Consider the following 26,365-nt stretch of genomic DNA (forward strand, 5'->3'; position numbering starts at 1 on the left):
ACTGTTTTAAATAGCATAAAAAAATATTAAAAAGATACTGCAATGCTACTATAAAAAAGTGTTTTATAATAATTAAATAAAAACACATAATATGATAGATTTTTAGTATCTAATCTCAATTTCATTATTTTACTTTTAAATATACTTAAAAATTTCAGCTTTATAGTTATTTTTGTTCAAAACTACAGATTTTCTTTTTCGAAATGTCTCAAATTCCTGAATTTTGTGCCTAAATTTTAAATTCTATGTTTTTCTAGTGTTTCAGGTTTTTTCGTAACCTTGTTTATTAAAAAAAAATTTTTTTAGAGCTAAAAGCAATTATTTTTATATATGTGATAACTAAAACTTAGAAATAATAATTTTTTTTATAAAAATAAATTAATTAACATTTACAGTAATTAATACTATTGCAATTTAATATTTACACTAATGAACAGTTTTCTTAACTAATAATAAGTACTTCTTAAACAACTAATACAAAAATTTGTATTTTAAATAGGTATAAATAATTCTACTAAAAAATAAATAATACAATATATGTTGTTGTACAATTAAAACTTTACTTTTATTTTTAACTTTATTAAAACAAATAAAATGTTGCAAGTCTAAAATTAAATAGTTTTGTTTAGTTACTTAAAAATAGTCTGTTAGTGTTTCTAATCTTTTTACAAGCTGTATTTTTGCCTACAAATCGGACAGTCGAGCTTATTCAGGAACCAACTTTTAAGACATTTTTTGCAAATGACGTGGCTGCAAGTCAACTGAACCATTGTGACGTCATTCGCTTCGTCATCCATGCAAATACTGCAACGATCTTCCTCGCTTGCTTCTTTCAACACAAAGCTTTCGAAACTTTTAATCAATTTATCAATAGCTCCATCTTTCCACTCCCGCTTATCAACTTTACACCCTGGTTCGCCACGCATGACTGACCGTCTTAACTGGTGGTTGATTTGAAAGTGGTACTCGATTTCGTTGATTGCCGACATGAAGTAATCGTAACTCGTCACTCCTGTGACAACCCTATCTCTCAAATCGTATCGTCGACGCGTTGAGTTCGGATTTTTCTGAACACTTTGTCGGCGTCTACTTTGATCTTCTGATTTTTTTTTGGCACTTCTTGTATTTCTGATGCTTGTTCTCAGGTTGTAAGGGTGAGCACTTGTTCTATCACGACGGTCAACCATTTTTAAGTTTATACTATTACTTCTAAATTTTGTTCAATGATAATAAACAACAACTTGTTAAGCTATTTAGTTTTCTGAGAATTTCTAGAACATTAAATCTATTTGTTCACGTTAAATATATACTTTCAGTATAAGCTAAAAAGTTTGTATACAATTTAAGAATAAAATATTATGTTATAGACATTGTTTAAAATTATTCTTTTGACAAAATATTTCTTTCGTTTTTTAAAATGTGCATTTTTAGTATATGTAAAAGTTTAAAGGTGTATGAACTTAACGTTAGTTATAACTTTATTTTATTATTTTTTACACAATAAATAAAAAGTATTGTTTATTAAGCTTCTAACACATCTAATTTAAAACTAATTTTCTTCAAATACAACAAATTAAAAACATTAGTTTGCAACGAAAATATTTTTAATAAACTGCTTTTAATTCTAAAAGCCAATTGAGAAGTCTCATAAAAATATGTTGAACGTAAATCTTAACAATTAAAATGCAAAAAATAGTTATTATAAACCCAAAACAAACTGCATTATGCATATTGAAAAAAAAAAAGAAAATTAAAACAAAAAAGACTTTAAATTATATGCAGCTTAGTTTAAATTAAACTAATGATTTTAGTTGTAGTAATGAAAAAAAAATTTAACTCGTAGATTTAGATTTCTTAAATATCAAATTTGTATGGTTATAAAGTAGTGTACAACCAAATTGTAAATTAAAACTGTAATTATATTTTAGACCTAACTTGTACTATATAGTACTTAAATCTGTTCTATACTACTTATACAAACTAGGCATGAACTTTGATGGTTATATTTTATTTTAAAGTATATACCAAACACAAAAAAATAAAGAACATCATACTTTAAAAGAAAATAATTTGAATGTGGTCAAAACTTTTACGCAAGAATAAAATCTAACAGGGATATATTTTGAGAATGAATAAACACTATTACATTTAATTACTTAGAGTATAAATCCAAAAACTGCATATAAGAAAAAACATTATTTAAAAAAATAATTATCAATAAAACACAAATGTCTATATGAACTACATGTTTGCAGTAGCAGGTTGTGAATAGAATGACCTCCTCTCCAAATGATGATTATTTATATATGGCTGTAGTATGCATCAGTAAACACATGAGTTGCGAGCTTTCTCTTAAACGCTTGGATGAACAAGAACTATAACTCAAAACTTTCTATTAAATTTAAACATTTATCAAATGCAAATTGATATTCTATTACAATATAATAGATTTTTTGTATCTGATCTCATTATTTTAAACTTGAAAATTTTTTAAAATTTTAGGATTTTAATTAGTTCTTAAATTTACAAAAATATCCTGACCGTGTGTAATTTCTGTTTCTAATTACTTATTCAGAAGAAGAACCACATCACAATTCCCAAAATTTGTTATAATGGAACTAAAAAATATGTTTTACTCCAAAACTTAACTAAAACAACAATAATAATATTAAAACTTTATTATAAGATATTTTCAATAAATGGAGTTAAAACCTCTAAACAAAATTTAATATAAGAGAATATACTTTAAGAAATTCATAAATAGTACTACATTTAACTACTTATAATCAAAAAATAAAACTACTTATTTAAAAAAATATATAACAATAAAACACAAATGTCTCCATGAACCATGTTAGCAGTAGAAGGCTGTGAATAGAATGATCTCCTCTCCAAATGATGAGTATTTATATATGTTATGCAAAATTGCATCAGTAAAATCGAGCTTTCTCTTAAACGCTTGGATGAACAAGAACTTTAACTCAAAAATATCAATTAAAATACTTATCAAATGCAAATTGAAATTCTGTTACAAAGCTTTTTTAAGATTTGTTTAAAAGATAATTCAACTTTGTTATACCAAACATTTTTATCAATTTTAGCAATGAAAATAGAAGTAATATTCACTACACTCATATTAACAAACCTTCCTACACTTCACTTTATGAGTAATTAGTTTGTAGATTTAGGAAAAAAATTATTTAGAACTAGTAAAAAAGGTTTTAGCTTTTTGAAAAAAAAATTTACATTTAATTTTGGAAGTTATAATACTTTTGAATAACTTTAGAAAATTAATTAAAAAGTTCGTTTTTTTTAACTATAAAGCTTAAAAGGATATATTTTTCGTTTTTCATTTAGGTAATACAGAAAATTATGTCTGATTGGAAAGGACAGACTGCTTTATAAGAATACTTTTATTAAAAAGTTTGTATCCCGTAACCAAAAATTAGTTCGTTTTACTTAATAGCTATGTAAAATGGATTAAGTAACTACTAAATATTTTGAGAAAATGCACGAAACATTGTTTAATTGAAATATTAAACAATAGAGGGTTTTTTCATCTATCAGAAAAATTGTTTTTAGAATAATTAACTTTTATTTTACTAAATGTCATTTTAAACTCGTAATAAAATCCTGTACACGATGTTGAAATTAATTTATAAGGATACTCTATTGAATTGTTCTAATACTAAAAAAAATACAAAAATAAGCAAAAAGTCAAGAGTTGACCCTGTGAAACTTGCATTAAATTTTATTTTGCTTACTTTCTCTATTTTATCTCAAAACAGGGATGGATAAAAAACTTAATATGTTATTTTAGTATCAAGTCATATCCAGCTGTTTAATTTTTGATATCAAGTAATTAAAAAAACACTCTGTATTATAAATTTATGTAAAATATAATTTAAAGAAGCTGTAATTTATCTAAAACGTAGCTTTTTATTCAGGGTTTCCAAAAATTTTTTTTGATATTTTTTCCAAGTTTCCTGAATTTTTTCCAGGTTTTTGAAAGTACAAGTTATTTTGTCCATTCTTAAAACAAAATAAAACTCAAGGTAAGAAACTGCGTTAAATATTATAAAAATATTAAAAAAATACTGCAATGCTACTTTCTGTTACAATATGATAGATTTTTTGTATCTTATCTTAATTTCATTATTTTATATTTAAAAACTGCTTAAAATTCAAGGTTCAAATGATATATGTTCAAAACTCAAGGTTACCTTATTCAAAATTTCTCAAATTCCTAGTATTTGTGCCTAAATTTGAAAATTCCAGATTTTTCTGGGATTTCAAGTTATTTCGCAGCTCTATTTTGAAAAAAAAACTTCTTTAAAAGCTGAAAGCAACTGTTATTACATATAATTTAAATAAAACTTAGAAACAATAAAGGCTTTAGGAAAATAAATATATAAACTTTTACACTAATTAAAACTATTTAAATTTAATATTTTTATCTATAATAATTTTATTAACTAATTATAAAAACTTCTTAAACAACCAATACAAAAATGTGTATTTCAAATAGGTATAAGTGGTTCAACTAAAGAAATAAATAGTGCAATATATGTTGATACATAATCACAAACTTACTTCTCCTTGAAACTTTTATTAGAACAGATAAAAAGGTACAAGTCTAGTTAGAACAAAATTGACTTACTATTAATTAAGAATTTAATCAAATTAAATTAAGAATTAAATTAATTAATATAAAAACAGAAGAGAAACAAACTATTTTCTATCCGAATTAATAAAATGCTCTAAAACTTCTGCATAAATTATGTGTTTTGAAATGCATAAAAAATGTCATTACACACCAGCAAAGTTTAAAACATAAAAAGTGCTATTTTTATCACTTAAATATTAAAAAACAGAATAAGAAAAATAAACTAATTAACATAAAATAAAAAAAACATTAACCTAGTTTGAAGTATTGTGTTTATAATTACTATTAATTTTATACACAAAGCATCTGTTTAAAAGTTTTACAAAACAAAAACTAAGTTTTAAATATGTTAAAACTCATACAACTTAACATGTTATATAAACCATAAATAATTCAACTAAACAATTAGGTAGTACTTTTCTTAAAAGCTTAAAACACAAACAAAACTTTCAAAAACTTTTTAAATGTTCTAGAAAAATACTTTTTATACTTTGTAATACTTCATAAGTAATACTCTTACAACAAAACAGAATTAATCATAAAAACATCAATAAATGGAATTTCACGTCAGACGGCCCAGAGAAATTCATTTAAATGCTTCAAATTCAAACTCATATCACATTATGACGTCATATTACTTCACGAAGTTTGCTTGTTCAGTTTATCTTCATGGTACTTGTCGTACACACCGTCAAACATGGCCTTGCAAGCGTAGTTTGCCTTCAGTTTTGTGCTTATCAGAAATGCTCCTGTAAAATAAAATTAAATTCTGGTGAGCTTGTAGTTTTACTTTACTTATTACAACTAAAACTTCGGTGGAAACTGTTAGAAAAGTTTCAAAATGAAATTTTTGTTCAATAAAAAAAGCAATTCTTTAAACCGGGGTTTCCCAAAGAGGGCCATGACAGATGCTCAGGGGGTCATGAGCAGTAAAGGGGGGGGGGGGGGGTAATGAACAGTATAGGAGCCACCAGGGGGGTCATGAAGTCATAAATTAAAACTTACACTAGATATTCTAGAGTTGTTGATGAAGAGCAAAAAAAGGTCTTAGGTGTTTTTTATAGTAGTTTTTCAATAATCTTGGAAAAAGGGGGCCATAGCTTTTATAATTTCTTTAAAGGGCCATTTGAAAAAAGTTTGGGAAGCCATGCTTTAAACTAACATGAGCGACACAAAAGACCTTCGTGCATTTTGCCTTTTTTTGAATAAAAGTTAACATTTTGCTTCTTTCAAAATTAAAACTAATTAAAAGTTTGTCAAAAATTATTAAAATTTTTTAAAAGGACAACTTAAAACAGCAATTCCCAGCAAAAGATGTGTGTAAACTGTTTTTTAAGTTAATTCTAGCGTTTGAAATCCAACTTACGCAACTCTCTTATGTACTTATTAATAATAATGCGCATAATAATTACAAAGGATCTTAACAGATCAATGACGTTGCTTCAATTTGTAAAGTTTTTGTTTGTAAGGAAGTCAGGGTTGCCACTGGTTTACAGCAAATTTTATCCAGGTTTTTAAAAGTACAGTCACCTCTCGCGAATCTTCGCACATTGTGTCTACAGAAAAAATGCGGAACTAAACGAGAGGTTTTTGTGACTTTTGTAGGTTTTTTGAGAATTCTAAATGCGTAACTAAACGAGTGTGTAGATTTGCAAGAGGTGATTTACACGTTTTTGGGTCTATTTTTAGTTTAAAATTAAGTTTAAGGTTAAAAATGTGTTAAGTCGAAAAAAAAACATTAAAAAGATACTCTATGGCTCCTTAAAATGTGTATGTTTTATATAATTATAATGATGACAATTTTTTTATCTATATGATAGAATTTTTGTGTCAAATAATAATTTTTAAAACTTAACATGTAAAAATTGTTTAAAATTCCAGGTTTTAAGCAAAAATTGTCAAATTCCAGGACTCAAGGTTTTGTGGCAACTCTGGCAAGTGTAATTTACATCACAGTTGATTTGCTAGACAATTCAAAACTCTGTACACTGCTAACCTTAAAACATGCCTCACACTTTGCCTGAAGTTAGTAATAGTGATAAAAAAACATTCAACAAAACAACTCAAGTTAAATACAAACATTATCACAAGTAATAACAACTTCGTAAACTAAGGTTTATTTTAGTCATGTTTTTATTTGAAATATTTACTGAGCAACTGTTTGACCCATCATTAGACCAGCTACATACAAAAACCGAACAATATTTAATATTCAGTAATTATTTTTATTCATTTGTATATTTTCATTATTACAACTTTCTCCATACCTGACAACTTCCTATGGAGCGAGTACGTTTCTTCCGGCGGGGGTGTCAGCCTGTGCTCCAAGAACGTCGGAACAATTTTCATGATCCTCCTACTTGTCGACTGTTGCTCAAAATCAAATGTTCCCTCCGTGCTGAACGGCTCTCCCAAGATCATGATGGCGTCGACGTGCGCGTCTATCATCACCTGAAACGTATTATGACGTCATTAGTGTATTAATTTATTATAAGGTTTTTTAATATAAATTGTCAAAGGCCTGGTTTTTTGGCAAACCTGATTGTTACGTATTTTTACAAATATGTTTAGTCATAATATAATTAAATATATTTAATTATATCATAACATATTACTAAGTCTCTTCCAAGATCATTATCGCATAACATGCGCAACAATCATCACCTGTTTTACGTCATATTTAAGGTTCACAGTGCATCTATCACCTAACAATGAAGGCGAACTTTACATTAGTGCATCATGCAATATTGTGTTATTATGTCATTAATACATTCTCAAATGATCATTGTCTTCACATCAGTAAGTATAGCAGGGTTGCCACTCGTTTTTCCAAAAATTTTTCCAGGTTTTCCAAATATCTTCCAGGTTTTTAAAAATACACATTTTTGAGTCTATTTTAAGTTTTAGGTTAATTTCTGTATAATGTTAAATATTTACTATGTATTAATTAAAATACTATGTTAAATAATTTAAAAACTAAAAAGATACTGTTAAGTTACTTAAAATGTGTTTTTAATAAAAAAATTTTTTGATGATGACAAAAAAATCTTATTTATAGGATAGATTTTAGTGTCAAATCGAAATTTTACTACTGAAAATGTTTAAATTATTAAAAATTGCAGGTTTTTCAAGGTTATTTATGCCTAAATTGTCGAAATCCAGGTTTTTGCAGGTTTCCAGGTAAAGTGGCAACCCTGGTATAGTCTAAAAGGGAAAGCAATTAAAAATATGCAATTGATTAAACTAATAGCAGTTAAAAATATTATGTTTGCATTACTCTCAGTGTTTTAAGTATTGTGCATGCCAATAACCATAGAGTAAATATACAACATTCTCCAACTTAAATTAAACTTGATTTATGGTATATGTTTGGAACAAAAAGAGATTGAACATAAAAATTGTTTCGATAACTGCAATAACAACAAATACAAAAATTAATTTAAAACACTTTTCTAAATTAATAAAAAACAAATTTGAAGTTAAGAAAACTAACACTGTAAAACGAATGGTTATACTTGGGTAGCCTTCAGTTAATCTGATAACTAGAACAAAAGTAGTAAAAAAGAAACATAATAGCAGTAGTACAGATTAAATTTAAATTTTATTTCTTAATTGTCATCTTAATGCTATATTAAAACATATTTCAAACTGTTTTTAGTCTTTTTACAAGTTATAAATCTTTTTGTCTAAACTTTAAAAAAATTAATATAGAATACTTTATTTGAAAAAATGAAAATTTTAAATTGAGATGCTAAAAGTAATTACTAAAAAAACTTAAACAAAGCATTACTTAATTTTATATTTTATTTGTATGATACGTATTAAATAAGTAAATTTAATCTTATTACAAATTATTCAAATAAAATACTATCTTTTCTTACTACGTTCAACTAATTTATTAATTTTATTATTATTTTTATTTATTTGTAACATATTATTACTTTTCGAAAAACTAATTACAAACGCTAGAAATTAATCTATTATAAAAATAGAAAATATAACCAATTGCCTATTTTATATAACTTTTAGCAATATTCAAGTTTTGTTATAGATCTTTTCTTAAATAATATATCTAAACTTTTATGAATACAAAGAATAAGATTTATAAATTAAAAACTGTATATAAAAATTTAAGATTTATAATTTAAAATAACAATTATTTTATAGTGAAAAACTAAAGCCATGATATGATAGTAATATCGGTTATATATTGCGCGTGTATATCGTAACACAATTCTCTTTAGACTGTCGCGTAATATGTTTTACAATCAGTTATGAAATATGTGAGTGACTTATATAAGCTTCTTTCATAAGCTCCTATTCGTATATAACTTTCATGTAGTAATATAAACTAATATGTTTCGTTTTTTAGAAAAAAATCATTAGCTAAAGTTTTAAGATGGTATAAAGTAATAACTTAAAAGTTCATTTTAAATTAAAGAAAACTATTTGAATTTGTTTAGACTTTTTTAAACAAATTTTTATTTCTTAACTATTTTTTTTTTTTTTTTAGTTTTTTAATACATTTTACAATATAAATCTAAACAAAAAACAACATTTTTTTATCTAGTTAATATTTAGTACAATATACTAAAACAAAAAAAACTTACCTTAAGTAAAATACTAGTAATAAATTTTATTTAATCAATTTTAAAACTATTAAAACTATATAGAAAGTGAAATATCTGAATAAACATAAAACACTTTGTATATTACTTTAGAAGTACCTTAGTTAGGTTGAAACCCAGTGAGAAACCATCATGTTTATGAAAACATTTTAACATACAACATAACAACTTAAATATTAAACAAAAAGCATAGAAAGGAAAACTAAAAACCATTTATATAATAGCCAAAATAAAGTTATCTAAAGTTCAAATCTGGTAAGAAACCCTAGAGTTTTTAAAAAACCCTAATATTTGAATGGTTTTTAATAGTTTTCGATTTACAGTAATACATCTAAAACAAAATGTTTTACCTTAGGTTCGAACCCGGTAAGGAATCCCAGCGTTTTGGAAAGTTCCACAATGTTCTCTCTATCGCCGACAGCGGCAGACTTGACGACTTCAATGTACGAATCGACAAACTCTTCACTGTAGGTTCGCGTGGCTCCGAAATCAAGAAGCCATAACTGGAATAATAAATTAATTTGTTTAAATACAAATATACATAATTTAAAACAATTCTTGAGAGATCGTAGATAAATAATTGCTAAAAAACTTATTGACAAACGTAACTGTTTGTACTTACATAGTGGTCATACCTTAGTAGATTAACAAAGCTATTAGCTATTGATATTAATACCAATTTTTAAATTATAAATATAAATAATGAAATACATATTGTTAAATAAGTTATTAAGAAGTAAGATGATAAAAACTACTGTAAACTGATTTGCTAAATCTAAATCTTTTTGTTGGTTATGAACTCCTAAATATAGTAGCAATATCTGAATTGCATTAATAAAGTTGTTTAATAGAGTTTTTGATATTAATACATTATAATATTCGTCAAGTATAAATAAATAAATAAATAAATATATATATATATATATATATATATATATTACAAAACAATTCTCACTTTTCCTTGCTTTTCGTTGTAGAAGAAGTTAGCCCAGTTGGGATCAGTCTGCATTGTTCTGAATTCAAAAAGTTCCCTCAACACTAATCTCAATATAGCTGCGCTTACCTGTTGAAGTTAAATAGAAATAATTAGTTGAATATATAATTATTCAAATATTATAATGAATCTAAATATTCCATGCAGTTCAAATCTCAATGTCAGTGCGCTGGCCTGGTTGGTTATGACATATTTCAAATATTTAGTTGCATAAAAACAAAATTAAACTACCAAATAATTTTATTTAAAAAATGTTGATAAATCCAAAATGTATATTACATACTTCTACTATACTAACTATAAATGTCCATATTTTTTGTTAATCTAAACAACAAACTAACAATGCACGGTTATTTTAAAAACGACCATAATTACCTTTATACTTACACAAAGAAAATCGACAAGTTTTATCTGGTCTGGATGAATTTTTACTAATTTTTTACCGTTAATATTGATATAATTTTGCCACTTTTTATTGGCATCAAAATAACAAAAAAAAATAATATAAAAATAAATATATAAATATTACAAAAACCCACAAAATTTCTCTCATCCTGGTCCAACTCTGCAACCTTATTGATTGGCATACCAGTAATGAGTTCCGAGGTGATCACCCTTTTACCTGAAAGTTCACTGACTATTCGGGGAACTCCCAAGTACTCTTCGTCCTTCAGTTTCATTCTGGGGAAATTTTAATTTTTTTAAACACACTTTGTACATTGTATTCTGAAAGATTTTTTATACTATGCTTAATTCAACTTAGTTTTAGAAATACTGTTTTATATTTCATTACACTTTATTGTACTTTTTAACTGACTAAATATCTTATAATTTCATTCTTGGTAATTTTTACTTTTTTGAATACATTGGCCTCATTTCAGGGTTGCTAAAGGTTTTTTGAAAACATTTCCAGGTTTTCTGAATTTCTTCTAGGTTTTCAATAATAAAACTTTTTTGGTCCACTTATAGTACAAATTTAAATTTAAGGTAAAATACTTTCTAAAATAGTATTAAATAACTGAAAAAACACTGTAATGCAACTTTAACAATGTTTTATAATAAATAAACTTTTTAACGATACCAAAAAAAATATTGTTTGTTGTAGATTTTTCGTATCTTATAAAAATTTCATTACTTTACAAACAAATTTTGTTAAAATTCCAGGTTTTTTCAGGATATCAGGTTTTTCAGCAACCCTGCCATAGTTTTAATGCACCAGACTGCTTAAATAATATAAACTTTTTTAGTTAACGAGTTTTGTTTTTATATAGAAACTTTACTGATGTGTTGAAATATTGCAATTATTTAATGGGGTTATTTTTAACACTTGTATGTAGTGTTAGTTTCGTAAATGTCTGTTTTACAAATTTCAATTTATATACATTTGAAGTAATTGAAAAGAAGCTAGTGAGTTAATATTTTTCTATGTGTTATAATGTTAAAATTAAAAATGAAGAATCGAAAAGATATTTCAACAGATGCTTAGTTTGGTGTTTATTTCTTGCTTAAAAATGTATTTCTTTAAAAAATAAAGTAATTAATCTTAAGCAATAAAGTTTAAAACAGTCCATTAACCAAACTTTTAGTGCAAAAAAAATTATTATTTTTTCAAAGAAAAGTATTGACATAAAATAAAAACTAAATAAAACCTGAAGTCTTCAGTGAATTTAGCCTCTCTTTCATAATCACATTCCCATCTAAGTTCTTTGCGTGAAACTTCTATGAACTTATCCACGAAAAATTCTGCAAGTTAAATTTTTGTTTGTTTCATGCAAAAATACTAAGTCATTCTTTACACAACTATATACAAAGTACTAAATGCTAATACTTCATTAAAACTAAATTCATAAATTTTAAGGACATACATTAGCTATTTTAAACTCGTTTTGTGGCTGTGACAGTTTAATCTTGCATTCAAATACTTAAAAAAAAATATGTGTTAACAAATCATTATGACGTTACATACGTTCGGGAAAGAAGTTCCAGAACTTCAAAACTCCGACCAGATTGTCGATATCGCTGTCAATGGACTCGGCTACACCCGGGTACTGAATTTTCATGGCTACTCTGGTTCCGTCGTGCAAGACTGCTTGATGAACCTTGAATAATATATTTATGTTTTGTTTTATTTCCAAAAACAATAAAGAAATTGTTGTTTTTACTTAAACTGCGAACAGGATTTCTTATAGTGTGTTTGAAGCTTTTATTCATGTAAAATAGTTGTAAACTGTGAATGTGTTGGTATTCCTATACAAAACATGAACTTCATACTTGTAAAATATTAATTCGAGCTGCCATATTTATGGTTGCGCTTGTTACACTTGTGCTAATAACTTGAATTAAATCATGTTTGTAAGTAATAACTAATAATAATTTATAAAAACTTATATTTGTATACACGACTTGATTTCTGTAAGATTGGTTGATAGTCTTAAAATTAAAGTTACTCAATAAACAAGTGTACAACTTTTTAAAACTTTGTTTAAGTTTTAATAAACTTTTATTTGAAACTATTTTAACAACAATAGATAACCTTAAAAAGCAGAACAAATTAAACTTAAAAATATATCAACTTAATTATTTTTGGTAACAAAGCAAATTGAGTTAGTCTGATTTTAATTGAAAACACAATTAACACTTATTTTATATGACATTGTGAATAAGTTACATTGAATCTGAATCATTCTCAATCAATATGTTAAATTTAAATTAAAGATATAATTTATGGCAAGACGTTGTTCCCTCCTTACACAAGCTAAATTTTTTAAATTGAATAATTTGTGTAACTAAAAATAATATTTCTAAAAATATTATCAACTACCTTTAGATTTTTTACATTATAAATAATATTTTTTTTTTAAACTCTCGAAACCTAATTATCTAATTTTATATCTTTAATTTTATAACTTATCTAGAGAATGACAAAAAAAATTAAAGACTTTAGTTTTAACATTACTTTGTTTTAGATTTAGATAATGCTTTATAACTATATGTAAGAAAATAGTTTTAAAAAGTAACTATAAAAGGTTTTACAGAATAGCTTAACATTTTGATTGATTATAGCGAGATATAAATGTCATGGGTTTTAAATTATACCAAGTTTAAATCATACATATTATTTTTATTGTTTTATTCACCTTATTGAAACCTAATTGTCTAATTTTATGTATTTACTTTTATAATTCATTTAAAGTAAGAGAAAAAAAAATTTAAGACTTTAAATTTTAACTTTATCCTATTTCACGTAGTGTTTTACAGATATATGTGAAAAATAAGTTTTAAAAAGTTGTATATTAGAGCTTAACATTTTGATTGATTATAGTAAGATAAAAATGTCATGGGTTCTAAAAACCATATCAAGTATATTGATATGCATGTAATTGTTTTGTAAATGTAGTAAAAATATATTAGTACATTATATTTTTTTGTACAATAAAAGTTTTACTTCTATTTGAAATAAATGTATACTTATGCCTACACGTTATATTTTGAATTTTAACCAGTTGTGCATGTTAAAAACAACAGAAATGACTTAGCAGAAAATTAAGAAAGAATACAAATTTGTTAGTACTCTTTAAAACCTGTTTAAATTGTATAACAAACTTCAAAAAAACATTAACTTACTTGCATGAAAAAAAAATTACCTAAGCTTAAAAACGTATCTTTAATTGTTTTTAATAATATTGTTTAACTTATGTTTCTAACCAAATCATTTTGATATTTGTTTGATATACTAAAATTATAAAACATATATATATTAACACATTCGTGTGACAATGATATAAAAACAATATTACTGTAGTAAGAAATAGTAATATTATGACTTACTTCTTAAAAAACTAGAACACCTAAAAAAACTTCTATCAAACAACAGTTACTTGCAACAACAGTTAAATTGAACAAAATAACTTTCAGAACAAATTGTAACATTTTTACAAATATTGCCACACACCCTAATACACCTAATTGAATAAATTTTTCACAATCAAACTTTTCTCTTTATACAATTAATGGTGCAATATTAATAAAAACCTTGAAAAAAAAATTTAACATTAAAATATATAATATTTTTTTTTTCATATAAATCAAATTTAGTGTATAGTTCTTAAATCTAACACAGAACACACGTAAAATAAACACCCACATCATATACCAACATTTTTGTTTAAACTACAAAAGTAAATGTTTGCTTATATAATGTTAAAAAACGTCTGATGATATAACAAAGCTTGATATCTACATCAAAATATTATATAATACTATGTTTTTACCAAGCACAAATGGCTACAAAAAATCGAATACCTGTACTTATTAAAACAAGTATCCTGTCCACACTAGTATTTATTTATTTTATGCTTATTTGAACATTTTATTTAAAAGTTTACAATGCTTTGTTTATGTAGTTAATAACTAGACTTAGTTCGTTTGCTATAAATAATTTTTGCACACCTTAATAAAAACTACTTTAGAAAAAAAACACAATATAACTATAAATTATATTTCTTTAAACTACTTTTACACATCAACTGTAACTGCAATACACATTTAACAAATTATCAAATGTTTGTATAAGCAAGTTTTAAAATGTATTCACTTGTCTTGTTGTTACAGCTGTTAATGTGAGCAAACTTTGTAATATTTTTTTCAATCAGATAATCAAACTAAAGTAGGTGTTTTTTTAAAACTTTTACAGTAGGCGTAAGATTCATACAATTTTACACTCTACACACAAGCTTTATTTTATTAAATTTATTATCAATACACTTCAAACAATTTTTATGCAACTTATACTTAAAACCAGTACAAAATGTTATTTTGTTTTTCTTATTTAAGCAGCAGCATATAATTATATAAAATATAATTTAAAATAATACTACTTTTAAAACAATGATACTACCTGTCCAGTAGATGCAAGAGCAAAGGATTTTTTATCATTTTTATTTACTTAAATAATATTTATTGAACATATTTAATTAACATTTAACTTCAATTACCTGCCCAATAGAAGCGGCAGCAAAAATTTTTCATTAATTTATTTTAATTTAAATAATACTTCTTAAACAATTATATTTAAAATTATTATTTAATTACCTGCCCAATAGAAGCGGCAGCAAATGGTTTTTCATCAAATTCTTTTAGTTTAGACCTCCAATCTGCTCCAAATTCTTTAACAAGTACCGTCTGTATTATTCATTGTTTTTTCATAAATGGCAATAAATTAAACTCTTATTTAACCTTCTCAATAACATTTGGCTGTCCAAAAAAAACATTATATTTAAATGAGTTTTTACCACATTTAGAAAACAAATAGCTAGAAAATAATCATTTTAAAAAACAAACAGGTTTCTTACTAAGCTTATTTCATGCAAAAGTTTACTTGAATTATGAGATAAAAGTTAATTGTTTGATTTTTACTTTCCCGTGACCAAAAGAAAAGTCAGATATGCAGAACGATACTTGCATAACGTTAAAATTAGTTTGAATAACAACATAACAAACAAAATTAATATTTTAACGTATTAAACGTTACAATGAAGTTATAATTCATAAAACTTCATTTTTAATGGTTATTTTATATATTAAATTTTCACAACTTTGCTTGCGATAAATTTATTGTGTAAAGTCTATTCATACAGTTACTTTAATGAAAAATTTAAAAGTTATTATCTTACCTCAATCTGTGAGAAAGGCATGAAATCGGCGGACTGTCGGACTCTGTCGAATATTTCTAAAAGGCGAGGGTCAATTACTGAATCGTCTGAAGAGATCAAAATAAGTTAAATAACTGTACAGAATATAAAATGTACATTGAAGTTGAACTTTGTCAAAAATTTATAAGAGACACTACAACAAATGGTCTATCAAGGCATTTGTCAAGTTACATTGTTATCCGATACTAACATATCAAACAAGTATTTTTTTCAATAATATTTGTACATAGAATTGTGTGATAATTTTGCATTTAAGAAAAAATATTCATTAAACTTAATTTAGCTAAAAAACTTGGAAAAATTATTTTTTGTTTTAAACTTTCTGTAAATTCCAAAAATTTATTGAAACATTAAATAAAAATATACAGAAAAATACTTATCATGGACTATTAATATAAGCAAATTCAATATGATGAAATAAACCTTGTATGGAGAGCATTTGCCCCAGTTTAAGAGCAGCACCCCTGACTTTACACAGAGTGCCGACTATCCTGTTCATGTTAGCTTCGTTCATCAGTGGGTTTATGTCAATTGATGATTTATCTGTTGAATAATTTGTTTAAATTTATGTTGTATTATTTGTAAGTTAATCTCTGAACACTATTATCAACAGTTAAGTGGAAATTGATCTACTTTACCTGAGAAACTATGAGTTGGATTTAAATAAAGATTAGTGACTAATACATCAATTTACTTACAAATGCTATCAATAGTAGCTTAGAACATTTGATGTCTTTTATAAAGTAGATAAACAACTAACACATTAACTCACGCATACTAGATATTTTATATAAATAATTTTTAATACAAAGGAAGATTTGTAACTTATAGTCAGTTTAATTTTAACACATACTAGATATTTTATATTAGTTATTGTAAAACCTTTATTGTCTTTAAGTCCCAATGTTGATTTTGTGACATCAGATAAAGCTCCAAATGCAAGACCTGCCGCTAACCCTGTTTGAAATTATTTTAATTGTTTTAATGGGAAAAAACATATTTGTAAAAAAACTATAATTTTTTATTATTCTACTATTGTTGTTTATCGTGCAACGTCGGACCCAGGCGTCAAAACCTGAGCCACTTAAACAGGTGAAACATGAAAAGTAAAAAAAAAACACGAAAAGAAAATACTAAAGCAGGGTTGCCAAAGGTTTTTTGTAAATTTTCAGTATAAAATTAAATTCAAAAAACTGTGTTATATACTTTAAAAATATTGAAAAGATACTGTAATGATATTTCAAATGAGTTTTATAATAAACATAATTATAAATTAAACAAAAAATATCTTATATGAAAGATCTTTTATATCTAATCTAAAATATAATTATCTTAAATGTAAACATTTTTTTTATTCTAAGTTTTATATTGATTTTTAGTCAAAACTTCAATTTTTTCAAAATTTCTCAAATTACAAGTTTTTTGGCAGCCCTGAAAATTTTTTCTTACCTCCAAAAGAAGCCAATCTTTCCACCCTGGTTGATGGAACTTTTCTTTCTTGCGCGTTTGATGTCAATTGTTCCTGCATCTTATCAACGTTCTTCATCAAATCTTCTTCAACCTGCGCTTGTTTAGTTTTTCTAACTTTCTTCAGTTGAGCCAGTTTTGCAAGTTGCTCATTGTTAAGAGCTTGGATGGCAGTTGATGTGTGGATGCTTCTTCGTGGTAGTTTCCTGTTTCAAAATTTGACTTTTTTGATACTAAGTAACATAAGTTCAATTATGTTATTTAAACAATACTTTTTGGATGGGTGAAGTTAGGAGTATTTATAATAACAACTTGTTTTTTAACTCACATCAAAGATGTACTTGCATTTTATTTTTGCTTGCTATAATAATACTATGATAAAACGAGGTTTTAAACTATTCTTTATAACTATTTACAGTATAGCAGAGGCGTAGTGTGGGGAGAGACACTGGCGCATGCGTGCCACCTTAAAAAAAAAGAAAAGAAGTAAAAAAAAAGAATGTAATATCTTTATCCTTTATTGTTTATTTTTTCTGCTTAATTTGCTTTTTTTAAACTGTGTTTATCTAGTATTCGAAAAATTGAACGAAATTTTGAATACCAATTAGTGACAAATTAAGGAAACTACCCAATATACTGATTCTGTGCGCAAGCGAAAGTGCGCAACGATGTTGATGAACAACTCCATAAGGAAAAATGTTATAACTTGATTAACTTCATAAGAATTTAGACTCAAAAAGAACGCAACTAATTAGTGCACCGCAGTAGTATAACCTTATGACAGATTTTCTACAAAAAGTTTACAAAAATACGTAACGCTTAAAGGAAAATTCAACAAATTTTATAACTTTTTTTTGTGCTACAATAAATGTTAAGACTACTGCTAGTTTTCTGATCTTTATTTTAGTAAGCATACAACAAAAAGCGTGTCGACCTATGAGAAATAAACTTTGTTTGTGATTTTTATTCTAAACAAATACAATCAGATAAATTATATTCAAAAAGTATACTTTTAACTTTTTTACAAAGTTGTAATAAATTGTAATAACAGTTATAAAGTTGGTCTATTTTAACTTCTGTCTAACTTTGATTTAAATTATGTGCAATGAGGTGTTGTTATCACTGTTATATAGTATATTAAAAAGATTGAATTTATTTTAGTAAATAAAACAGATACTTTCGTTTTATTGAATATATTTATTTTTAAAGATATAAAGTTTACTGTAAGTAGTAAAAACAATTTTTATTTAGTAAGTTTACATTTGTGCAAGTATAAGTAATTCTAATGAAATTTATACTTTTTTTAAATTGTTTAATTTTGTTATATGTAAGTATTTTTTAAAACAGTTACTTCGAACTTATTTTACTTAATGAATTTATTTCAATTATATTACTTATAAATAGATCTTTTTATTGCTTATTACAAAAGATCTAATTTAGGGGATTTTTTGAGAAAAGAATTTGCGCACCCCCTGAACAAAATACCACGCTACGCCACTGCAGTATATTATATTTTATGCAGTCCATATACTATTACTAATATAAACTTTATATACTTGCTGTAACATGAAAATCTAAAACATGTTTTAAATACCTGCTGTAATTAAAACTGTGTCTGCTGAACAATGAACTGTTGTGGGCAACTGTAGAGTATTCTCTCTTGGGCTGATCAAAAGGTTCATTTGGTGGCACTGAGGAATCAACGCTTGGTGGCACTGCAGATTCAACACTAGGTGACTCACTTTGCTCAGTTTGCAGTTCTTCAGGTGCTGATGGCAACTCTGGTCGTTGTGGGGTTAACTTTTGTCCTGTTGCCTGTTTGTATTTGAATTTGTAAAAATTTAATTTTACTTTATTTAAAACTTACTAGTTCTAAATAACATCTATTTTATTTCGTTTTTGTTAAATTAAAAGTGTAAACATTTTAAAATTTATTTTTTACACACTCTTTATAAAACAAGTTTTAAATAAAATAAAGCCGTTCATACATGCTTGAAATTAAAAGATACCTAATGACTTTTGGTATTCTTATACTGCCAAAAAAAAAATAAAGATCTACAAAACCAATTTATTTCTACTTGAAGTTATTTAAATTTAATTTTCAATAGAAAAAAATAAAGTTATTATAAACATAACTATTTAAAAAAACTTAAGAAGAATTTAAGTTACCAAGCATAACAGCAATAAATTATTTCTCTTATCACTGTTTACTTATCTCAAAACTGTTCTACAAAAAAAAAAAAAAAAAGCATATGAAATTTATTTGGAACTAACAGAACATTAATTTCAAAACAAAAAAAAATAATATAACATAACTATCTCTATATATAACTAGTATAAACTACTATTTCTTTTAAATTATCAACCTTAAGACAAACATAACTAAGTATATATTCACTGCTAAGCATATAAAGAACTCACAGTTTCAAATTTGTTAACAATTGATGACGCAACAGAGGATGACTTAAGGAAGCAATTTGCATCTTCACAAACCAGCTGTACCATGGACTTGCTCACTTTTCCAAACCCCTGCACCATCGAGGCTATGTCTCCAATTCTTTGCATTTTTATTTGTATGTATAAAGCTAAAAAGATACTTGCTTTATAGGAGAAAAAGTACAAAAAATTTTAATCTACCGTAGGCTAAATTTATCAACACATAAAAAAAAAGTGTAATTTCAAAATTTTAATTTTGAAAGCACAAAAATAGGCTGGAGATTATTTTTTGTGTTTGTGCAAAACTGTACAGTTTTCTTTAAACTCAAAAGTTGCATGTACATATGAAAAACAAGAACTAAGGTGAATCACATAAATATATTAGTATTTTACAACAATCTGTACTGGATAATTATTGATAAGGAAAATATTTTAATTTATAATTGCACACACCCCAGATCATTAGTAAATAATTATTTATTTCAAAAAATAGTTTCATTAATAAATACTATAAAGAATAATTTAAATTAAGATAGGTAGACATAAATAATCAATTTCACTACAAGAATTACACTAAGACATTAATAAAGAATCATCAGTAAGCTAATGTGGGAAATGAAAAACATTAAAGCTGTAAAACTACTTAAGATTAAAAAGTCTTTAAAAAAATCATTTTAAGACCATGTGTTTTTAAATCAATAGATTAATGTGAGATGGTAAAACTCTCAATTAATTTAACTAATTTTTCGATAGTTAAAACTTTTGACAAAAATATTAGTCTTTACAAAAGTTCTTTTTGGTTTTAAGCATACTTTCAAAAACTTTTATGAAGTTAATGTGGTAACAGAACTCTCAAAAAGAACAGAAAATATCAAATGTTCTAAAAAACTTAAAGCTTTGGTGGTGTGAAAAAGGAATCAGTCTTGTAAACAGAGTGTGCTTCAGTGTCCAGCATCTGCTTTGCCACCTTGATGTCATTGTTAATGTCATCTATCAGCGCCTCCAACGAGTCATAATTCTTTTCCTCCCTCCAGTATCCAGTAATGATAACACTCAGCGTGGAGTTGTAGAAATCTGAGTCAAACTTGTGCAATATGTGGGTCTCGGCCGACTTCTTCTGGTTGTTGTAGAACGGGTTCCAGCCAATTGACATGACCATTTTGTGCACCGGTCCCTGGTCAACTTGGGCCCACCCGTAGTACACCCCGGTGGATATGTCTTGGGGGATTGACTCAACAACAGATTCGGGGAAGTTTGCAGTGGGGATTCCTAGATCCTTGCTTCCCCTACCAAAACCCTTGACAACCATGCCCTTAAGGTGGAAGGGAAGGCAAGCCCTGATCTTATCTGCTTTAACCATTTTAATTAAGATAAAAAAATTGCTTAAACTGGAAATTGTTTATAAGACTTTATTATATTTTCGAACTATTATGTTATATAGTTGAAAAGTATATATATACATATAGACTTTTACCATAGTCATAGTTTAAATATATTACTCAACAGTCAAAAAGATGCTTCCATCTAAAAATTCAATATTTATTGTAAAAACTAATTTCTAAATAACCTTAAGTTAAAAAGTATAAACTTTTGCTATTTTGTAATAACCAAATTCATGATTTTTTTTACTTTCACAATATATTTTTTGAAAAATAGTTAGAAATTTTTATTACAAACACAAACAATATTATCTTTTAATTGTAAAAATAAAAACTTGTATCTTTGAAATGCAAACTAGTATAAACTACTTGTGCTTTCTCATACAAAAAATTAAAATGAATCATATTGTTTATTCATCCCATTGACATTAATTATATTTTACTAAGTATTTTATGTGCAAAGTATTTATCTTGCTTTAGTTTTTAATTGATAAAAAAATTTTGATTGATAATATAAAGTTTAAAAGTCATTCCATTTTGCAAGAAATTACTGAGTGAACAAAAATTAGCCCAAGTAAGGGGACCACTCAGTTCCAACTCTTCCCAATTCCCACCTACAAACTATTCCCACTTGATCAAATCTGAGAACAGTTACCCACCAAGGGTAAGGGGTAACAGTGGTAGTAAAAACTAAATAAAAATTAAGTGAGAATTGTCTGCAGATGGGAACTTTGAGTTACACCAAACTATCCTGAGTTCATTAGAATATAAAAAAAACATTGAGGGTGGCCTTTTTTTTAAACTTCTTCCAGTTTTATTATTTTCTTTCAAGCTTCTAAAACTTCAAGTTTTCTTAATTCCATTTTAGTAAAAAACAATTAAGGGTCTAATATTTACAGGTTTGTGATGGTACACATTTTTGAGTATATTTTTAGTTTAAAGGTAATTTAAAGGTCAAAAACTGTGTTAAATAGTATAACAATGTTAAAAAGATACTGTAAAGCTACTTTAATGTGTACTTTAATAAAGAAAATTTTTGATGATGACAGATAGCTTTTATCTATACAATTTATTTTTCATGTCAAATCAAAATTTTACTACTTAACATGTAAAAATTACTTAAAACTCCAGAATTTTTAGTGATTTTGTTCACAATTTCAGGATTTTACAAAATTTCTCATATTCCAGGTTTTTCCAGAGTTCCAAGTTTAGTGGGAAAACTATAATAGTTATTTCATATATAATTCAAAACTTCATATTTAACATGTAAAAACTATTCAAAATTACAGGTTTTTTTTTGCTTTATTTTTTCATTTCAGGTCAATAACTTATATGGTAACCCTGAATAATTTGAGATAAAAATGGAAATAAATACTTATCATCTTAAATACCTAAAAATACCAAAATAACAACAAATATACTCAATAAAAGCACAATTTTAAAGGGAAAATTAAGTCAAAAAATAGCCAAAAACTTAAGTAATATATCAAAACTAGCTAGTTTTTCGAAAATAAAAATCATGAGTCAGACTGAGTTTGTAAAAGCATGGTTGCCACTCATCAAGCTGAGAAAAATTTCCTGACTTTTTACCAAAATTTTCCTGACTTTTCTATATCAGTTTTACTTATATAAATTGTTCACTGAGTTTAATAAAATACTACCCAAACTATTTAATATAAAATACTTAAATTAAAAATCAATTAAAAAAGAATATACTTAAGTAACTGTAAAAAAAGACATAAAAAAGTAAACTATATATCTGTTGTATAAAATATTTCATCTTATCATTTAGTATAAAATTTGTATCAAATAAATATACTCTTATTTACTTTAAAAACTTAAGTTACTCTACAAAAAATACAAACAATAAGCAAACTTAATCTTGGCATATACCTCTCTTATAACTTAATTTATAAGTTTAAACAACTTTGAAAAAGTTATAAAGAGGTAAAGTATAAACATTAACTTGTTACATAAAATACTAAACTAACTGCTTAATTATAAAGAATTCAATTATTTAAACAAAAACACTTTGATTCTAAAATTATGCTAGATAAAATTTGTGTATATATCACAGTTTCACTATGGAAGTGTCCTTGCTACAGATCATCAATACTAAAAAGCTTACAAAATCTGCTTATTCAAGTAGGGTACTTGTTCAATATGTTAATAGAAAATTTTTGCAGTTTTATAAAGGATGTTTTACTAATTTATACCAGGTGAAGGCATTGGAAATAAAATTAAATATTTTTGTAAATTTCTAGGAAAACTTCGCAATTTTTTTCTGACTTTAAAGGACTTTTATTTAATTTTTACCATTTGAAGGCTTTACAAAACAAGGAATTTTGTAAATTTAAACTGACAAAATCTGACTTTTTTTTTAATCAAATTTCCTGACTTTTCTGGACTTTTTTTCAAAACGCCCCATTTTTTCCTGACTTTTCCTGACTTTTGTTATTTTTAAAAATTTTTCCTGACTTTTCCTGATTTTCTGACTTTTCCTGACCGAGTGGCAACCCTGTAAAAGAATTCAAACATACCTAATTCACACTGAGTTTATTAAAAATCAAACTAGCCTTAGCCATCTTAAGAAGCCTAATTGAGTTACAACCATGATCATTTTTTGAAAGGAAAACAGAAATAATGTTTTTTAAGGGTATAGGGAGGTTCAACATAATTTTTACTAAAAATAACATGGGATCTTATATGAAAGCTTGAAGTAAGAACTACAAGCCAGATTTTATAGAATTAAAAATTTTTAATTAACTTTTGAAATTTTGTAATTTTTGTAAAAATTTTGCAATACAAATGTATGGACCACAATTTGTTTGGGGACAATTTTCTCAGAAATTTAAAAAATCACTAAAAATCTATCTTCTCCTTCATTTTTGAGCTAGAGACCTCAAACTTTTGGGAAACGTTCCTTTTATAGTTTAAAAGACTTGAATGTTAGATTTCAAAAAAAGCTTTAGATTAAAAAAATAGGTGTTTTTTTTTTAATAAAAGTTTTATTTTCTAAAATTAAAAAATTCCTGCATTTAATGTTTTTAAAGTTTAATAATAGACTTTCAGTAAAAATTTGAAGAAGATTGCTTAAAAAATTAAGGAGAAGATAGATTTTTAGTGAAATGGTCTTTTTTTAGTTTTTAATTTGCTCCTTCCATGAGGAACTTATTGAGGTCACTGACTTTGATTGCTTATATCTCAAAAATTACTTTGAATTTTTTCAAGCAGTTAAAAATGTCTGATAGCTCAGATAAAACTCTATAAGATAAGATCAACTTATTTTTATGGTAAAAAAACATCAGTCTCAAACTCCACCCCTTGTAACAATAAACGTTTTCTTGGGGCTTTGTTTACAAGCTTACAAGCTTTTGTTTACAAGCTTTTAGCAAATCAGTTTGGTGCATGGAATTATTTTTACATTTAGAAAATAAAACTGAGTATGTAATCAATAAAGTACTGAAAACTTACTTGTTTTGGATACTTTTATCAATTAAAGTAATAAAGAATGAATGCCACTAAGCTGCTTGAAAATTGGAGTTAAGTACTACTAAAGAGTGGTCAGATTCTTTTATTATTTTTTAAAATATCAAAAAGAACTAACTTGCACATAAATGATCGTTGCAGAGGAGTTTTGATATTTTCTACAAAGAAACAAAAATCAGGTCTAGTCACTATTAAGTGAGATTAAGTAGTTTGACCTTTACACTTTTTATTCTATGTCAAATAGAGTATCATTACACCAGTCTGTAAAACTAACAAGCATGAATTTAATATTGTCAATGAGATGATGCATAGTTTTTAAATTGTGGTGAAATTATTATATAAGAAGTTTGAAGTACTCCAATATTGCATTGCTAGCTTGAAATGTAGTAACATTGAAACATAAAGCAACAATGAATATGAAACTAAAATGTCTATTTTCTTCTCAGAAAAGTTTTTACCAGTGTTCAACAGCTGCATAACAATATTTAGCATATCTCCTACGTATAAAAAAACTGTTACAAGAATAATATATACTTTAAAAAATATAAACTCATTATCTAACCTTGTATAACTATATTTTTAGCTAAAGATTATACTAAACATTATCAAAATTTAATTCCGACACATCGAATAGCTTTTTTTAACTTTTTTTAAAGATATAAAAGCTATAATATTTACTCCTCTTTAAATGGAAACGAACTTTGAAATCTAAAAAGCTTGTAAAAGTGATGTATATCCTTAAAACGTTTTAAACAAACTAACAAAAATTTTGTATATCAACAAAGTTTAATTTTAACAATTAGACTTATTGTATTTAGTTTTATTAAGTGTATTCTGAAAATAAAGCTACTAAATAAAACTTTTAGCTTGACTTATTAGAAAAAAAATACATTTGAAAATTATTTAGTTATAAAAAGAACTAAGAAAAAACTAAAAGAATACTGCTAATCGCTAGTAATTAAAAATAAAAGTTACAAGTAGGTTTCAAAGCTAATAAAGTTTTTGTACAAAAGAGTTGCTAAACAAAACATTTTTTTTGTATAAAAAACAAGGTTACCTATTTTAATGATTAACAACATCACTTCGTAAGATATAAAGGTCTTAAAAAAAATTATTTGTTTTTTCTTTCTTACGATAAAAAGCATATTTTATCTAACTCAGTTTAAGCCTAAAAACGTTGCACCCAACTAAACTTTTCATATAATACTTTATTAAATCTCTAACAATTATCATAGTATTTAAAAAGAATTACTGTTTAAGATATTAAGTTCATTTTTATATTTTTAGTCAGTAATTTTTTACTGAAGTAATTTTAACTATTATTGTTTCACCTATCCTAACACTGAATAAAGATTAAAGTCTTAAATACTCTACTTTTCTTTCAACTGACTATATTTCAAATATACTTCTTTTATATTTGTTCAATATTAATTTTTTAATAAAATTATTATGTAAAAACTGAAATATTGTTGACCTTTAAAACAGTAAAATAAATAAGTACAATAAATTAAAATTATTTCGTGAAATAAACTTTATTAATTATCAATTTTTAATCATTTATTTTACAGTATATATATATTCTTTATTGTATATAC

General features: G+C 25.5%; 2 protein-coding genes across 2 annotated transcripts; both read right to left on the reverse strand.

The window, feature by feature from the left end:
* Nucleotides 1–4,974: 4,974 nt before the first annotated feature.
* On the reverse strand, nucleotides 4,975–20,046 carry LOC145830220 (atypical kinase COQ8B, mitochondrial-like). Its single transcript, XM_082938152.1, has 14 exons — nucleotides 19,888–20,046; nucleotides 19,061–19,281; nucleotides 17,449–17,672; nucleotides 16,882–16,956; nucleotides 16,423–16,542; nucleotides 15,961–16,046; nucleotides 15,380–15,469; nucleotides 12,255–12,387; nucleotides 11,938–12,031; nucleotides 10,828–10,969; nucleotides 10,250–10,357; nucleotides 9,645–9,797; nucleotides 6,934–7,117; nucleotides 4,975–5,415 (listed from the first exon to the last, which is right to left on the reverse strand). The coding sequence occupies exons 1-14, from the start codon at nucleotides 20,029–20,031 to the stop codon at nucleotides 5,306–5,308; spliced, it is 1,884 nt and encodes a 627-aa protein (XP_082794278.1). The 5' UTR covers nucleotides 20,032–20,046; the 3' UTR covers nucleotides 4,975–5,305.
* Nucleotides 20,047–20,182: 136 nt separating this feature from the next.
* On the reverse strand, nucleotides 20,183–21,285 carry LOC145829235 (riboflavin kinase-like). The gene has a single exon (XM_082936976.1). It carries the CDS (start codon nucleotides 21,260–21,262, stop codon nucleotides 20,792–20,794), a length of 471 nt encoding a protein of 156 aa, XP_082793102.1. The 5' UTR covers nucleotides 21,263–21,285; the 3' UTR covers nucleotides 20,183–20,791.
* Nucleotides 21,286–26,365: the final 5,080 nt, after the last annotated feature.

Source organism: Thalia democratica, chromosome 2 (genome assembly GCF_965202585.1).
Source record: "Thalia democratica chromosome 2, ktThaDemo2.hap1.1, whole genome shotgun sequence".
NCBI classification, from domain to species: Eukaryota; Metazoa; Chordata; class Thaliacea; order Salpida; family Salpidae; genus Thalia; species Thalia democratica.

Bases quoted from the DNA above. Each gene is read 5' to 3' on its own strand.
- LOC145830220 (XM_082938152.1), bottom strand. From the start codon at position 20,031: ATGCAAAGAATTGGAGACATAGCCTCGATGGTGCAGGGGTTTGGAAAA. The intron at 9,798-10,249 runs GTGAGAATTGTT...TTATTATTCCAG, and splicing joins ACAACGAAAAGCAAGGAAAA to TTATGGCTTCTTGATTTCGG. The intron at 7,118-9,644 runs GTAAAACATTTT...AATACGTTTCAG, and splicing joins TTACCGGGTTCGAACCTAAG to GTGATGATAGACGCGCACGT.
- LOC145829235 (XM_082936976.1), bottom strand. From the start codon at position 21,262: ATGGTTAAAGCAGATAAGATCAGGGCTTGCCTTCCCTTCCACCTTAAG.